A 17,257-nucleotide genomic window follows, 5' to 3' on the forward strand; every position below is an offset into this window, starting at 1 on the left:
AGGACAGACATACTGAGTCCAGAGCTGAATTCTTCAAGTGACAGATGTCCCTTCCGCTCCACGTCCACCCAGTCGAAGATCATCTCTGACTCCTCCTTGCTGCCCAGGAAGCTGAACTTGGCCACCTGGAAGGAATGGGCAAGGTGGGCAGGTGTTCCCACCTGGGAAGATTCTCACCCTCCAAAACGGAGAGATGTTTGTCTTCAGCCACCCCTACCTCACCTCGCCCTCATGTCAGAGTCCCCCCAGTAACCTGACCCAGGGCCTAAGCTTGACGTTCCCAACCCCACCCAAGGCAGCCCTCCCAGCAGGGCCATGAACTGGCTCCAGCCCTTTTCACTCTCTCCATCCAAAATCAAAATGTACCTGTCCTAAGTCCCATGTCTTTAGAAACTTGATAAAGGACAGCAGCCAGCCCTCCCCCAGAATGTCGTGATCAGTGTCCAAAAATTATCTGAGGCCGGGCATGGTGGCTCATGCCTGTAATCCCAATAGTTTGGGAGGCCGAGGTGGGCAGATCACCTGAGGCCAGGAGTTCAAGACCAGCCTGGACAACATAGTGAAAATCCGTCTCTACTAAAAATACAAAAATTAGCCGGGCATGGTGGCAGGTGGCTATGTTCCCAGTTACTTGGGAGACTGAGGCAGGAGAATCACTTGAACCCAGGAGGCAGAAGTTGCAGTGAGCCAAGATGGTGCCATTGCACTCCAGCTTGGGTGACAAGAGTGAAACTCCGTTTCCAAAAAAAAAAAAGTCAATGAGTTACATAAAATCTTCTATAAGAGTTCAGTTTATATATCACGGCCTACAGGTCATGATTTTACCTTTTTGAAAATTATAACAAGTTTTGGACTGAGGTCTATGGAGACGGCCCAGTGGGCTCATCTGGCAGAACCCAGTAGCCTGCATGGCTGCACAAGCGCATGTCACGGGCTCTTTTAGCCCACGCGCTTTGGCTCTCAGAAGGAATCCCAAGCATAATAGAACTTGGAGTTTGCTGATTCTGTTTCTCTAGTTACTTTGTTTTCCTTTTTGTAAATTTCGTGTTTTTATCTGGGGCTGCACATGAATGATAAGTTATTCCCCATTGGTGGCAGCAGTGATGGTCTGGTCTAAACCAGCGATGGTCTTTATGTTCTATTTGGTGATCTCTGGGGGATGCATCATGGAGACCTAATGCCTGTTGGTTGAAAAATAACGGAAAAACTGGTTTGCTAATCGTTTTGTTGTTGTTGTTGTTTGTTTTTCTATTTGTGATCTCAAATTAGTGAAGAATTCCAGGCTGGGCACAGTGGTTCATGCTTGTAATCCCAGCACTTTGGGAGGCCGAGGCGGGCAGATCACTTGAGGTCAGGAGCTGGAGACCAGCCCGGCCAACATGGTGAAACCCCGTCTCTACTAAAAATACAAAAATTAGCCAGGCGTGGGCGCCTGTAATCCCAGTTACTCGGGAGACTGAAGCAGGGGAATCACTTGAACCTGGGAGAAGGAGGTTGCAGTGAGCCAAGATTGCACCACTGCACTCTAGCCTGGGTGACAGAATGAGACTATATCTCAAAGAAAAATAATTTTGTATCCACTGGGAAGGAGAACAGCTGTTTGAGATCTGAGTTGGTGAGGTTTCATGTTGCTGTTCACTTTTTTTTTTTTTTTTTTTGAGACGGAGTCTCACTGTCATCCAGGCTGAAATGCAGTGGCGCAGTCTTGGCTCACTGCAACCTCCACCTCCCGAGTTCAACCTATTCTCCTGCCTCAGCCTCTTGAGTAGCTGGAACTACAGGTGCCTGCCACCACGCCCGGCTAATTTTTTGTATGTTTAGTAGAGACGGGGTTTCACCATGTTGGCCAAGCTGGTCTCAAACTCCAGACCTCAGGTGACCCACTCGCCTCAGCCTCCCAAACTGCTGGGATTACGGGCGTGAGCCACCATGACCAGCCTGCTATATTTACTTTTGATCTGTGGCTGGAACTGTAGAAATGAAGCAAGATACTCTCTGTGCGTCTGTATATCTATACATCTGCAATAGAAAGGCCTTTAACTCTTTTTTATTTTATTTATTTATTTTTTGAGACAGAGTCTCACTCAGGCTGGAATGCAGTGGCACAATCTCAGCTCACCGCAACCTCCACCTCCTGGGTTCAAGCGATTCTCCTGCCTCAGCCTCTCAAGTAACTGGGATTACAGGCATGCGCCACCACACCCGAAAGGTCTTTAACTCTTGTTGTCAGCGTGAAATACTCTTGTACATCTGGAAGGTATTAATAACTTAGTGTACTATGTCTCTTAAAGGAGTTCTGTGTTGATTAGTTTATAGAGACAAATAAGTGATTATATAAATCTAATGCTCCTAAAAATAACAGAAAATAACTGAAATTTGAATGCTTTAAATGTGTTAGACTTAAAACAATTCTTCTTAGAAATCGCTAGCTCAGAAAATTTTTCAGGAGCCAGGTCCATATAATTAACATGATTCTTTGAACAAATTATACTGGTTTAATAATTGTTTTGACAAAATACATATAATAGCTATCTGTCTTTTCTGTGCTTTATGTTAAGTATAATACAAGTATACATTCTGTTTTTCATAAGTCTATATTTATTTTCTGTGAAGAAACTAGTTAATCTACATTTCCTATACTTCTCATTTCGACTTTCAGATCAAACAAGTCAACTTTATCTTATGTTTAAGAGTATAAACATGTAAATTTGTGCCCCACTAAATTGATTAATTATTCTAACAAATAAATTTTGTATCAACAGTAATTATATTTTTTAGTGTGTCACCTTAACCACAGTTTCCAAGATTCTTAGATAACTTTAGAATTTTGAATTAATATTGAAGTACATTAATTAATAAATAATTTTTTTTGACTATCTGGATAATTTCTAAAACAAATTTAATACTGAAACATTGGTTGCTAATCATAATTTTAAGTTGATATATTTTTTACTTCTTATTTTCACATGCTAGAAAGTAGCTATATCTTTGGGTAATGTTAACAAATGAATTCATTATTTTCTGCTTTAAAAAGTTGTGCAGGTGGCCGGGCGCGGTGGCTCAAGCCTGTAATCCCAGCACTTTGGGAGGCCGAGACGGGTGGATCACGAGGTCAGGAGATCGAGACCATCCTGGCTAACACAGTGAAACCCCGTCTCTACTAAAAATACAAAAAACTAGCCGGGCGAGGTGGCGGGTGCCTGTAGTCCCAGCTACTCGGGAGGCTGAGGCACTAGAATAGCATGAACCCGGAAGGCGGAGCTTGCAGTGAGCTAAGATCCGGCCACTGCACTCCAGCCTAGGCGACAGAGCGAGACTCCGTCTCAAAAAAAAAAAAAAAATTGTGCAGGCTGGGTGAGGTGGCTCATGCCTGTAATCCTAGCACTTTGGGAGGCCAAGGCGGGTGGATCACCTGAAGTCAGGAGTTCAAGACCAGCCTGGCCAACATGGTGAAACCCCCCCTCTCTACTAAAAACAGAAAACTTAGCCACACGAGGTAGCGCGTGCCTGTAATCCCAGCTTCTCTACTCGGGAGGTTGAGGCAGGAGAATCACTTGATCTCAGGAGGCGGAGGTTACAGTAAGCCAAGATCACGCCACTGCACTCCAGCCTGGGCGAGAGAGGGAGACTCCATCTCAAAAAAAAAAAAAAAAAATGTTGTGCAAAAGAAAGTGGTGGAGACTCAGATATTTGTATGCCCATATTCATAGCAGTATTATTCACAATCACCAAAAGAATCCACCCAGGTGTTCACTGACAGATAAGAGGATAGACAAAAATGACATATATGTACAACGGAATATTATTTGGTCTTTAAAAAGAAGAACATTTGGACACATGCTATGATACAGATAAACCTTGAGGGCATTCTGCTAAGTGAAATACAACAGTCACTAAAAGACAAATACTGTATGATTACATTTCTATAAGGTACCTAGAGTAATCAAAGTTATAGAGACAGAAAGTAGAATAGGGATAGCCAGGGGTTGGAGAGAGGGAAGTATGGGAGTTAACTATTCAATGGGTGCAGAATTTCAGCTTGGCAAGATAAAAGAAGCATTGGAGATGACTGGGGAAATGGTGGTACAACATCGTGAATGTACTTAATGCCACTGAATAGTACATTTTAAAATAGTTAAAATGATACATTTTCTGTTACATATATTTGACCACTTTCTTTTTAAGTTGTGTTAGGGATACTCAAGGCTGTAGAAAGTTGGCTTATGTGTATTTGTGAGCTTTGCTTGTCTGCTAAAATTCTTGTATGAGACAGTTCTCAATTATTTATCCTTAGTTCTTCCTATGAAGGAGGTTAATTACACTGGTTAAAAGTGCAATTAATACAGGCTGGGCATGGTGGCTCACACCTGTAATCCCAGCAGTTTGGGAGGCCTAGGCAGGTGGATCACTTGAGGTCAGGAGTTCAAGACCAGCTTGACCAACATGGTGAAACCCTGTCTCTACTAAAAATAGAAAAATCTTCCTGGCATGGTGGCGGGCATCTGTAATTCCAGCTAACTGGGAGGCTGAGGCATGAGAATAGCTTGAACCCAGAAGGCAGAGGTTGCAGTGAGCTGAGATTGTGCCACTGCACTACAGCCTGGACAACAGAGCAAGACCCTGTCTCAAAACAACGGCAACAACAACAACAACAAAAGTTCAATTAACTACAGATGCTTGAGGCTTTGCTAGGAGCAATAGCGACAGAGAAACAAAACTTTGTCTGCAAGGAAAATGGGATGCATTGTTGTGTGAAAGTGTCTGGTTATTCTAGAAAATGAAAAAGGATAAAAAGGCAAAACTTGAATAGATATAGAATGTTGTAGAAAGTTTGCTGAAAGAAAATTTTATTTGCCTTGATTTATAATGCCTGAGTCTGAAAATAAACTATGAAATGTATTAACATTTTGCCAAATTTGGCCCAGTTTTGATGGGCTTAAAAATTGATAATAAATAGGCTTGGCACAGTGGCTTACGCCTGTAATCCCAGCATTTTGCGAGGCCGAGGCGGGTGGATCACATGAGGTTAGGAGTTCAAGACCAGCCTGACCAACATGATGAAACCCATCTCTACTAAAAATAAAAATAAAAAAATAGCCGGACATGGTGGCAGGCGCCTGTAATCCCAGCTACTCAGGAGGCTGAGGCAGGGGAATCGTTTGAACCCAGGAGGCAGAGGTTGCAGTGAGCCAAGATCACGCCATTGCACTCTAGCCTGGGCAACAAGAGTGAAACTGTCTCAAAAAATAAAAATAAAAATAAGTAAATACATAAAAATAAGTAAAAATAAATAAATAATAAATAAAAACTCATGAAAATTTTACAGCCACATGTTCTATTAATGCATAACTAGAATTTGGCTTTATCTCTACTAAAATAATAAATTGGTCTTAGAGCTCTTAGCAAGGGTTAAAAAGAGGCTACTGTTTAGCTTCTGTGTAAGCCTCCCAGATAACAGAGATTCCCTATCTCACCAGAATCATTTCCTCTGCTTTGTTTTGACCTTACTATGTCTTAAATTTTTTTTAAAAAAAGCAAAGGTATCTCTCTTATAAAAAAGCTATCTACTCTTGCAATCATATTACCTTCTTCCATATTTATTTCAAAATCTTTTATTTTATTATTACTTTGATTAAATAGATAACAAAGTAATATTTCTTGGTCTCCCATGACCTCTTAATCTAGTGCCCAAATCTTCTCTAACGGCTCTTTTGATTTTGCCTTCCCAAGATTAGAGTCTAAATTTAGAAAAAAATACAATAAAAATTTGAAGATATCTTTCTCTATATTTTTTAAATACTTCAACACTATTACAAGAACATCATGGGACGAACAATCAAATCAGAAGAGATGTTCAGGCTTTTCTAGGCTAAATTTTCATGGGCAAAGTGCTATTAATATCAATATTTCAGATATTGCATGCTTTATGGGAAGGTCCTGGAGATTTCTCAATGATTGTGCTATTTATAATACGTTCTTTTTTTTTCTTTCTTGAGACAGGGTCTCACTTTGCCGCCCAGGCTAGAGTGCAGTGGTGTGATCATGGCTCACTGCAACCTTGACCTCCCAGGCTCAAGCAATCCTCCCACCTTAACCTCCCAAGTAGCTGGGACTACAGGTGCACACCACCACACCTGGCTAATTTTTTAAAACTTTTTATAGGATGGAATCTCGCCATATTGCCTAGGCTGGTCTTGAACTTCTGGGCTCAAGTGATCTTCCTGCCTTAGCCTCCCAAAGTCCTGGGATTACAAGCAGTATGTTTTTATCATCAGGGGAAACACTGATCAAACCATTATGAAATAGTCGTGCATTGTACCCCAGGAGAGAATTTCACTCTCCTCCATTCTGATACTATTAGGTAGTGTAATAAATAACCACAGCCTTTCAGTCTCGTTACTGGACACATTTCTCCTTTCCAATGCCTGCCTGAAGTCTCTGTTATAAGCTGCAGGCCACAGATTGCATCTTCAACAAAGAAAAACAAACTCAAAGTCTAGAGAAAAAGGACTGTACCAGGTTCTATGAACTATTTATGCTTCACTTGGTGTAGGCTTCCAAGCTGACAATGGATGACCTTCTGACTGAGCGAATAGACTGAGAATTCCTACAACTGAGTCCAAAAGCAGACAGCTTACCCAAGATCCAGCAGAACAATAATTAATTACATGGTGTTGATTGAACAGCTGAAGGAAATCTAGTTACGGCTCTTTGTGGCAATACAGTTGATATTATTTTTTATTGTTCTACTTTAATAGATCTGTGAGGAGGTTTTTTCCTGGTCTTGAGCTGTCTCTAACCCTCAGTTTAGTAGATTATACTTTTTTTTTTTTTTTTTTTTTTGAGACAGAGCCTCACTCTGTTACCCAGGCTGGAGTGCAGTGGCATCATCTCAGCTCACTGCAACATCCACCGCCCAGGTTGAAGCGATTCTTCTGCCTCAGCCTCCCAAGTAGCTAGGATTACAGACACAAGCCACCATGCCTGACTAATTTTTGTATTTTTAGTAGAGATGGAGTTTCACCATGTTGGCCAGGCTAGTCAGGAACTCCTAATCTCAGGTGATCTGCCCGTCTCTGCCTCACAAAGTGCTGAGATTACAGGCGTGAACCACAAAGCCCTGCCAGATTATACTTTTGTAAACTGAAATTCAACGTTTCAAGTGGTATCTGAATCTCATTGATCCCCTCATGATTCAGAAACCAATACTTTTAAGCCTGGGCAACATGGAGCAACCCGCAACCCTACCTCTATAAAAAATACAACACATCAGCTGGGCATGGTGGCGCATGTCTGTAGTCCCAGCTACTCAAGAGGCTGAGGCGAGAGGATCCCTTGAACCTAGGAGGCGGAGGTTGTAATGAGCCAAGATCGCACCATTGCACTCCAGCCTAGGTGACAGAGCACGACTCTGTCTAAAAAAAAAAAAATTTACTTTTACAGACTCTCCTTACTTTTCATGGCAATATAATTATTTGCACGGGTTCAACAGAATCTGTCCTCCTTTTTTTTTTTTTAATCAAGATATAATTGGATAAATCAATTGTGTAATCAAGGCCCTACCTGGAGTGTGTTTTATGGGATGTCGTCATTTAATCAGGTGTGACAAGCCTACTAGGAGGAATGCCCATGGAGTCAATCCCTACAAAACCCTACCAGGAAGCTGGCCTGGAACCACATGGATTGCTTCCTGGCAGAAGAGGGACCTTAGAAAAATCAGGGACCTCAAGAAGAGAGGAAGTCATTTAAATTTACAGGTGATGCAAGTGACATCTGGTGAAGAGAGTATCTTGGGCTTGCTTTTCTAGCCTTAGGATAGAAGTTGGGTGACCAACTCATCCTAGTTTTCCCAGGACTTTCCAATTTTAGCACTCAAAGTCCCATATCCCAGGTACCCCATTAGTCCTTGGAAAACTGGAACAGTTTGTCACTCAACTTCTATCCTAAGGCTACAGTTTGGGCAACATAGCAAGACCTCATCTCTACAAAATTTTAAGAATCGGTCAGGCATAGTGGCATGTGCCTTTAGTCCTAGCTACTTGGGAGCCTGAGGCGAGAGGATCTCTTCAGCCCAGGAGCTTGAGGCTGCAGTGAGCTGTGACTGCACCACTGCACTCCATTCTGGGTAACAGAGTGAGATCCTATCCCTTAAAAAAAAAAAAAAAAAAAAACCCAACCTAAGATTATGTATGAAAGCTTCTAAACAGAAGCTAAAATGTCTCAATACTGTCTCTATTTGTAGGGCAAATTCAAAGAGACTCATGTTTAATTATATCCTTGTTGCTCCTATGGAAATAAGCCAATGTAATGACAGCAGCCTCTTATACATCAAGAAAATTTTAGAGATTATCTATGATCATAGAAAAATTATCTGGCCAGGTGCAGTTGCTCATGCCTGTAATCCCAGCACTTTGGGAGGCCAAGGCACGTGGATCACCTGAAGTCAGGAGTTCGAGACCAGCCTGGCCAACATGGTGAAACCCCGTCTCTACTAAAAATAAAAAAATTAGCCAGACGTGGTGGTGGGTGCAGGTAATCCCAGCTACTTGGGAGGCTGAAGCAGGGGAATCACTTGAACCTGGGAGGCAGAGGTTGCAGTGAGCTGAGATCATGCCTCTGAGATAGAGCTGAGAAGAAGGAAGAAAGGAAGGAAGGGAGGGAGGGAGGGAGGGAGGGGGAGGGGGAGGGGTGAGGGAGGGAGGGAAGGAGGAAATCTGAAACTTGGATATGAGGCAAAAAGAATGCTGGCACAACCCATTGTTTACCTTTCATGAAAAGTCCCAAACTTACTGAAGTTACTAGTAGAACAGATAGCCTGAAAGATTTATGGCCTGTTAGACATTAGCCATTTTAAGAATTTAACTCAGTAATTTCATCCTAATACTTTTCTGTCAAATTTCTGGCTTCTCAAATGCTCTTTGAACCAGTCATAACATCTTACTGGTTCCCCCACTCTTTTTTTTTTTTTTTTTTTTTTTAGAGATGGAGTCTTGCTCTGTCACCCAGGCTGGAGTGTAGTGGCACGATCTTGGCTCACTGCAACATCCGCTTCCTCGGGCTCAAGCAATTCTCATGCTTCAGCCTCCCAAGTAGCTGGGATTACAGGCACCCACCACCACGCCCGGCTAATTTTTGTATTTTTAGTAGAGACAGGGTTTCACCATGTTGGCCAGGGTGGTCTCGAACACCTGACCTCAAGTGATTTGCCCACCTCAGCCTCCCAAAGTGCTGGGATTACAGGCATGAGCCACAACACCTGGCCACCCTAAGACTCTTTACGGGGACACACAACCGTGGCTGATCTTATGTTTCATTGACGTTTACAGTCGTTGACATGGTTTGATTTCCAGGGCTCCGTCTGCTTCCCAAAATAAATGTCCTTGCTCAACGAGCCGAAAATTATAACATTTGCAAATTACTTATTTGGCTTAAAGTCCTTTTACTGGTTAAAAGACAAATGTTTCTGGAAAAGGGCAACACATAAAGCCTTACCAGTCATTTTCACATTAGTATAAACACATCCCTAGCATTTTCTGAGAGCTCTAAATGAGAGAAAGGGGCAGGGGTAGGCAAGCCTTGCCTTCCTGTGATGGGGGAGTGGGGGTGTCAGGAGCTGCGGAAAGGGGATTCAGAGTTCCAATGGGGGCCTTGGGCTCACCGCCAGGTCCTCGCGGGTGACAAAGCCCCTCTCCTTGGCACCGCAGTCCTGGAAGAAGGCCTGTAGTTCTGCCGCTGCCTGGGAGGACCAAGACTCTGGCTCTGGGGCCACCTCAGCATCTTCACCATCAGCCGGCTCTCTTGTCTGCCGCCGCCGGCTGGAGCCCAGCTTCCGGACTTTTCGAGATGTTCTCTGTCCTGTCTCCATGGTTCGTTGGCCCTGGGGACAGAGGAGTGAGGGGCACTGGGCTGCTGGACAGTCACACCCTCTCATGGCTCAAAACCTTCCCCTGGCTCCCATCACCTCTGGAAGAAAATCCACTGTGGCTGCCAAAGCCCGGCCTGATGGTGCCCCGCCGGGTCCTCTGACCTCGTCGCCCAGCCGCCTCACAGCCTCTCATCCATTCTGCTCAACGCCTTTGCCCTTTCTAAGTTTCTGCCTGGAATGCCCTTCTCCAGGCTATCCCCCTGCCCTCATCTCTTCAGGCTACTACTCAACTATCGAAGTCTTCTCTGACCATCAGAGAATTTATCCTCTTCACCTCATGCAGAATCTCTCCCATGTTTTGACCTGGAGGGTGGTTACGCAGGGTTTTCCAGGATCTAGCTGTCTGAAGGCCATAAGCAGCTTCCTGAGCCATCTCTCTGGTGACTCTTCTCACTCATTGACTCATCCCAGCTGCATCAGGGATCCTTCCACTGACGCCTCCTCCCTCTCTCAGCCTCACCTCTCCTCCAGCCTTTTTTCTCCAGCACCATGTCTCTAGTCCTTCGACACACGCAGCATGGAATCAGTAGCGCCCCATGCGGCTGTTAGGGCCCCACATGATGTGGCCTCAGCTTCATCCACCCCACCCCTGTGCCCTTGGGGTCCATGGCAACACTATTGAACCACTCATGGCTCCTGGAATTCCTGATTCCCTCCCACCCTGCTCCCTTTGCCCCAAACTCCACAACTCTCTCACTCCCTTACATAGTTAACACCTTTTGCTTCCTCACTTTACAGGCTGCCTCCTCCAAGAAGCCTTCCCTGCAGTCACCCCGCATTCAAGTTGGGCTCAGTGCCCCCTTGTCTGCGACCCTGCTGTGGTTTGAATGTGTTCCCCAAAGTTCATGTGTCGGAAACCTGATCCCCAATGAGGCAGTGGGAATTGTTTGGGTCATGGGGGCACCATCCTCATGAATGGATGAATGCCATTATTGCAAAAGTGAGTTCCTTATAAAAGGATGGACTCAGACCCTCGTGCTCTCTGTCGTCCTTCTGCCTTCCACCATGGGAAGACACCACAAGAAGGCCCACGCCAGATTCTGCCTCCTCAGTCTTGAACTTTCTAGCCTCCAGAACGATGAGGAAATACATTTCTGTTCTATGTAAATTTCCCATTCTATGGTATCCGCTATAGCTGTACAAATCAGACCAAGGCAGGCCCCATGCTGCCCCGGCTGTGGATAACACTGTTTATCGAGGTCCATACTGCTCCCCGCCCCTTAGCACATGTTAGGTGCTCAAGTAAGGGGCGTCAAATTCATCATTCATTCACCAGTCACTGAATGTCTTAGTTCAGTCAGTCAATTGATAAGGATTTGGATGGTTGGGGATTCATCCAGGCGAGACCCCTGGGATGAGGAAAAGAGAGGCTGTGGTCTGGAAGGGATAAAGTCTGAGCCTGCCTTGGGGGAACAAGTCTGGGGCCCATAAAGCTATGGGATGAGAAGGACTTGATGTCCAGACAGGGCAGCTTCCTGCAGGTGGTGGGACTTGTGCAGGTTCTACAGGAGGCATGTAGGATATGGAAGCAGTAAACAGTGTGTGTGAAGGAATCGAGGCAGAAGAGCAAGGCTCATGCCCAGGAGATGGAGGAGACATCTCCCCTGGGCGTTCTCTGTTGACGCTGAAGGCCACAGACAGGCTGGGTGGAGTGGTGCGAGGGCTCTGCTTTAGGCATCATGGGCTCATTCCAGGGGGTCATTCCACAGCCTCCCCTTGGGCAAGCTTCCCATGGGGAACTGCACCGGCTGCACAGAACTTGGATGAAGCAATTTCTTATCCTGAGGAGGCCCCAAACTTCAAACAGAAGTACATTCTCTCTCTCTCTCTCTCTCTCTTTCTCTGCCCTCAAAGTCTGTTTCAGAAGCAGTTTTTTTTTTTTTTTTTTTTTTCTGAGATGGAGTCTCGCTCTGTCGCCCAGGCTGGAGGGCAGTGACACGATCTCAGCTCACTGCAAGCTCCACCTCCTGGGTTCACGCCATTCTCCTGCCTCAGCCTCCCAAGTAGCTGGGACTACAGGCGCCTGCCACCTCGCCCGGCTAACTTTTTGTATTTTTGGTAGAGACGGGGTTTCACCGTGTTAGCCAGGATGGTCTCGATCTCCTGACCTCGTGATCCGCCTGTCTTAGGCGTGAGCCACCTCTCCCGGCCGTCAGATGCAGTTTTAAGATCATAAATGTAAAACCACAGTGGTGTGCTGGGGCTTGTGAGGGCCGACTATGCACACCTCTTCCTACCTCGGCAGCTTGGAATCAGCCACTGTGGGAGTATTGGTACCATGGGAATCAGCAAATGCTATGAATCAGGTCTCCTGCCCCCACCAAAGAACAGTAACCAGCACACCTCTTCTGAAGACTTCATCTGCCCCAACCCTTCCCACCCTCTGTCATGCACATAAGCAACAACCATTTACCGAGCGCCAACTGAATGCCAGTACAGTGCTAAGCAGGCCCGCCACAATCCATATGTTTCCTTTAAGCAAATTAAGAAAAGATATTTCCTGCTGGCAGACACAGCCCAGTGCCAGGGCTCATGGTTTAACAAGTGGAATGTGGACTGGATTCCAGTTCCCATGCACCTCCTTGGCTGGGCATCCTTGTGCAGGACACCCCTGCACACCCCAGCAGAGTCTCTGGCCCTCCAGGTAGAGGTGTGACTAACTCCTGGTCTCCCCTGGGGGACCTCACAGCCTCATGCAGGAGACACAAACATAATTACAGTGTAGCACAGAAGGAGCAGCACACCTGTGTGTCAGGTGCTGGGAGAGCACTGAAAAAGGAGCAACTCACTGATCAGGGTGTCAGAGAGGGCTTCCTGGGGGAGGTGACATAGCTTAGCAGTGAGCTCCAGGGCAGGAGAGATTATACTTAACCCTGATGCCCTCATATATGCCCAGCCTTGCTTAGGATATGTACTGGGCTCTCAACCCACTTCCTCTGCTGACTCACTGTCCCCAGAATGTGGAATGTTCTAACAGACAACTGAATAGAATCAGAAAATATCAGGGCCAGACACAGTGGCTCACACCTGTAATCCTAACACTTTGGGAGGCCAAGGCGGGTGGATCACTTGAAGCCAGGAGTTTGAGACCAGCCTGGGCAACATGGTGAAACTCCATCTCTACCAAAACCAGAAAATTAGCCGGGCATGGTGGCGTGCACTTCAAGTCGTAGCTACTAGGGAGGTTGAGGAGGGAGAATCCCTTGAACCCAAGAGGCAGAGGTTGCAGTGAGCCAAGATTACACCGCTGCACTCTAGCCTAGGCAACAGAGCGAGACACTGTCTCAAAAAAAAAAAAAAAAAAAAAAAAAGTCTTTCTACTAAAAAACATGGAGGCTAAAAAGCCAAGAATGAGGAGTAAGATTCTAGGGGTTAGAATAGGGAAGTCCCCATGCTAATCTAACTGGCCTTCACCCGGTATCTCTCACCCCTAATTCACCCCATGTTGCCCCATGGAAATAATGACCACATAGACACCCCTCCTTGGGTCTAGAGGCCTTCCACACCTAGAGAGGCCTTCCACACCTAGAAAGTCACCATCTATCTCCATTCCCCATCCCCCTAAGAGGGGAGCCCCTTCCTTCCATGGGCCGATGACCCTTCTTCAGTGGCTAATAGGGTTTGGCCTAGCAGTTCCAGCCTTGTAGGTTACACTCAAAGACAGACTCCCTGTAGAATAGAAGGAGATTAAGAAACAAAACAACAACAAAATAAGCTGGGCATGGTGGCCTGTAATCTCAGTACTTTGGGAGGCTGAGGCAAGAGGATCACTTGAGCCCAGGAGTTCAAGACCAGCCTGGGCAACATAGCGAGACCCTGTCTCTACAAAATAAAATAAAACTAGCTGGGCTTGGTGGTGTGTCTGCAGTCCTAGCTACTTGGGAGGCTGAGATGGGAGGATCACTTGAACCCAGGAGGTCAAAGCTACAGTGAGCTATGATTCACCACTGCACTCCAGCTGGGGCGACAGAGTGAGATTCTGTCTCAAAAAAATAAAAAAGAAAAAATAAAAGAAAGAGTCACTGAGCCTCAGTACTAGAAGAGGGTCAGTCCCACTCTCTTGACCTGGAGTTGCAGAAAAGGAGGCTCATGAGAGAAAGTGACTTCCAGTCCCATTGCTGTGAAGTCAGACAGGCCTCTGCTTCTCCCAGCTCTGCTGCCCATGGGCTGTGCAACCTTAGGGAAGTCAATCAGCGTCTCTGTGCCTGAGCTTCCTCACTGGAAACTTAGGACTAATAGCTCTCACACAGGGTTGCTATGAGGGTTAGGCAAGATAATTAAAGTTGAAACATCAGTTCCCATTTCCCAGGATGGCCCACCTCCCTTTCCAGATTCACTTTCTCTTAGCACTTGTCACCTTCCCAGAATAGAGAGCCTTTTGCTCATTTTTGTTGTAAATTTTCCTTCTCCTTATGCTGATACAGAGGCCTCACCTGAGTAGGGAGTTGACCATTCTGTTCACTGCTCTATCCCAAGAGCCTAGAACAGCGCTTGGCACACAGTTGGTACTCTGTAAATATTTGCTGAATATATGATCCACATAAAGCACTTTGGAGTGTGCTTGGCATCCGTGACTACCGCGTAAAGGTAGCAATGACAACAGTGGTGATGACATTGATAAAGTTGAATTCTATTTGAGGCACATAAAAGCCAGGTTCCATGCAAATACAATTGATCCCATTTGACAAATGAGGAAACTGAGGGAGGTTCCAAGAGGCAGAGTGACCTGCCCAAGCCGTGATGCCAGTGGTAGAACTACACCGGATTCTGCTTTTCTGGTTGGTCATGAGATGGACTTCCCCAAGGCTACATCCTGGAGAGGTGGCTCTTCCCTGGGCAGAAGGCCCCTCTGGGGATGACAAATGCCCAGTGGAGTAGCCCTGAGCGGGACAAGGGCTTTGGAGCAGGGTGGGCGTTGACAGGCTTGGCTCCTGTGGTGACGCCCAGTGTCTCGTGTACTTCTGGTGATGGAGATAACACGGCCAAGGGAGCAAGATAAGATTCCCTGTGCAGAAGCCTCCGGAAGCAAAGTCCACTGTGATATGAGTGTCACATCACAGCCTACCGAGCTCCCACAAGTGTAGGAAGTAAGAATCCTGGAAGAAATTCCCTGCAGCCACATCCTAGGACATGTGGTGTTCTTGACATTCCTTTCTGGGAGTTCCTAGCCCAGCTGCACCTCCACAGCCCATTTCCAGAAGTCCACTGGCATTATATAAGGAAATAGCACCTTCCAGATACCTCGTCTGCCCCACCCCAGCATCTGCCCTCTCTGCCAGTCAATCCTTCTCTCCAGGAGGGGCATTCAGCCACCTGCTCCTTGCCTGTCAGGTGGTCTGGGGCAGGAAGGCAGCAGATGCCCTCCAGCCATCACCACCTCAAAATCAGTCACTTGTCACCATCAGGTGGGATGGTGCGCTCACCCCTTGTGCCTTCATATTCAGATCCCTGACAGCACCCCACGGCCTGACAGCATACCCTAAAAACAGCCTGTGTCCCTTTTAGGCCAGGCCTAGTCCCTCAGAGACAGTAAGGACATCCTTCAGTCAATCCACAAAAGTACACATGCAAACGTGCACGCACACACACCCTCCTCGGCCATCACCCTCACCCTCCACTCCCTCACCGTCAGCCTCTCGGTCAGACACAGCACCCCTCATGGCCATTCCATCATTCCATTCTGCATGTGCAAGTGCCGTCGCCCAGCACACATCCCTCCGAGTCAGCCAGCAGGGCCACCCTGCCAGCGCCCTTCTCCTCCACCACTTTCCCCTTAGTGCATCCTCATGCCTCACATCGTTAAGAGTGGGGGACCCCTTCATGGCTAGGACACACATACAGCCCCTCAGCATGATCACCTCTCCCCACATCCCTCACCTAAGAAATCGCATAAAGCTTGAAGCCAAACATGAAAGCAAATGAATCCCACTCCCAAGCATCCAGGGGAATCCACTCCCACTGTGGTATTCTGTGAGGCAGCAGGCACCACAGGCTGCCCACCAGGAAGTAGAAGCCAGAGAAGAAGGGTGGGGTGGGGCAGTGGCAGATTACAACCTGGCATGGGCCCTGCCTGGGGCCTCCGGGTGTCCATCACTGTCTCACCAAAGAGTGCTTAGAACTGGGCCTGCTGTGCACTCGGCTGGCTTCAATAGCTATAAATAATAGCCATACTCGCTAAACCCCAATTGCCCAAGTCGGTGGGCCTGAGAGACCACCTAGTGTCTTGTTCCAGTCTACTTATCCTCACTTCTCCCCTCCTAATAGAGAAACTGAGGCTCTGAGAAACCAGGTGCTTGCCGCAGCTTGCACAGCCATTTACGGGTGGTGATGCACCCCAGCTTCCTGCCCAAGTGCCTTCCCATCCCCTCCCTTAGACCACGCAGAGAGCTCCAAATGCAGGGGAAAAGAGGGCTCTGCCCCTTGCACCCTTGACATAGAAGCTAAACAGGGACCCCAGCTCCCTCTCCCATCCTCATCCTTCCAAAGAAAAAGAAGCATTGCAACCTTGGGATGGCTCCTACCTCTCAAAGGCTCCCAGTGGAACACGCAGCCCTGGGCTCTGGGACCTGGTGGTGGGGTGACTGCTGCCCTACAGAGCCCACGAGCTCTAGAACTGTTAACAGTCTTGTCTTGCTTAATCGCCCTTTCCGTTCCCCAGCGAGCCAATCTCTGTGCTCATCTACAGGACTTCCTGTGGAAGCGACCACTGGCAGCCCTTTCACAATTTTGCCTGGCACCCCCAGGCATCCCTGCCCTGATTGGTGTCTTGAAGTGGAGAATGCTGGAGCTGGCAGGGAGGCCTTCCTAAACAGAGGCTCCGAAGAGTGAGATGGACTGCTCAAGATCACCTAGCCCTTAGTGGCACAGCCAGGACTGGGCCTGAGTCTCTGGTTGCCAAGGCAATGCCTTATCCCAGACAGCAGCAGGTTGATGAGCCCAGCCGTGGCTGAAGCTAAGTATCTCAGATGCCCCAGGAGAACTGCCCACCCTGCCTCACTTCAGGCCCTCACTCTCAGACAGTGTCTTTGAGCCTCAGGGGAGGCTTTATATCTAAATCACCTTTTAGGGAACAATCTAATCTGATACCAAAATACATTGTAGAGCTACAGCCATCAGAATGGTGTGGAATTGGAGCATGACTATAGATGGATGAATCAGTGGAACAGAATAATGAATAGACACAAATAGACTCGAATATCTGTAGGAATTTAGTGTATCATAAAGGCATCATTTCAAATCATTGGAGAAGAGATAGTTTATTCAATAAACTGTGTTGGGAGAATGGGCTAGGTATCTGCAAAAAACAAAGTTAGAGCTCTAACTCTAAAAGCA

General features: G+C 46.8%; 1 protein-coding gene across 5 annotated transcripts in view; it reads right to left on the reverse strand.

Moving 5' to 3' along the window:
• Nucleotides 1-16,756, reverse strand: part of RAB44 (RAB44, member RAS oncogene family) — a 35,292-nt gene extending 18,536 nt beyond the window's left edge. For all 5 annotated transcript variants that reach the window (XR_013416460.1, XM_078000067.1, XM_078000066.1 and 2 more), the window contains exons 1-3: nucleotides 16,447-16,756; nucleotides 9,659-9,877; nucleotides 14-125 (exon numbers count right to left, since the gene is read on the reverse strand). Coding sequence is in view for 4 of the 5 variants with exons in the window: in XM_078000067.1 (XP_077856193.1) it covers nucleotides 14-125; nucleotides 9,659-9,865 (319 nt within the window). In the remaining variant the exon portion in view is untranslated. The remainder of the gene's footprint in view (nucleotides 1-13; nucleotides 126-9,658; nucleotides 9,878-16,446) is intronic.
• Between the last annotated feature and the right edge of the window lie 501 nt (nucleotides 16,757-17,257).

The sequence above is a fragment of the Macaca mulatta genome, chromosome 4, assembly GCF_049350105.2.
Source record: "Macaca mulatta isolate MMU2019108-1 chromosome 4, T2T-MMU8v2.0, whole genome shotgun sequence".
Taxonomy (NCBI): domain Eukaryota; kingdom Metazoa; phylum Chordata; class Mammalia; order Primates; family Cercopithecidae; genus Macaca; species Macaca mulatta.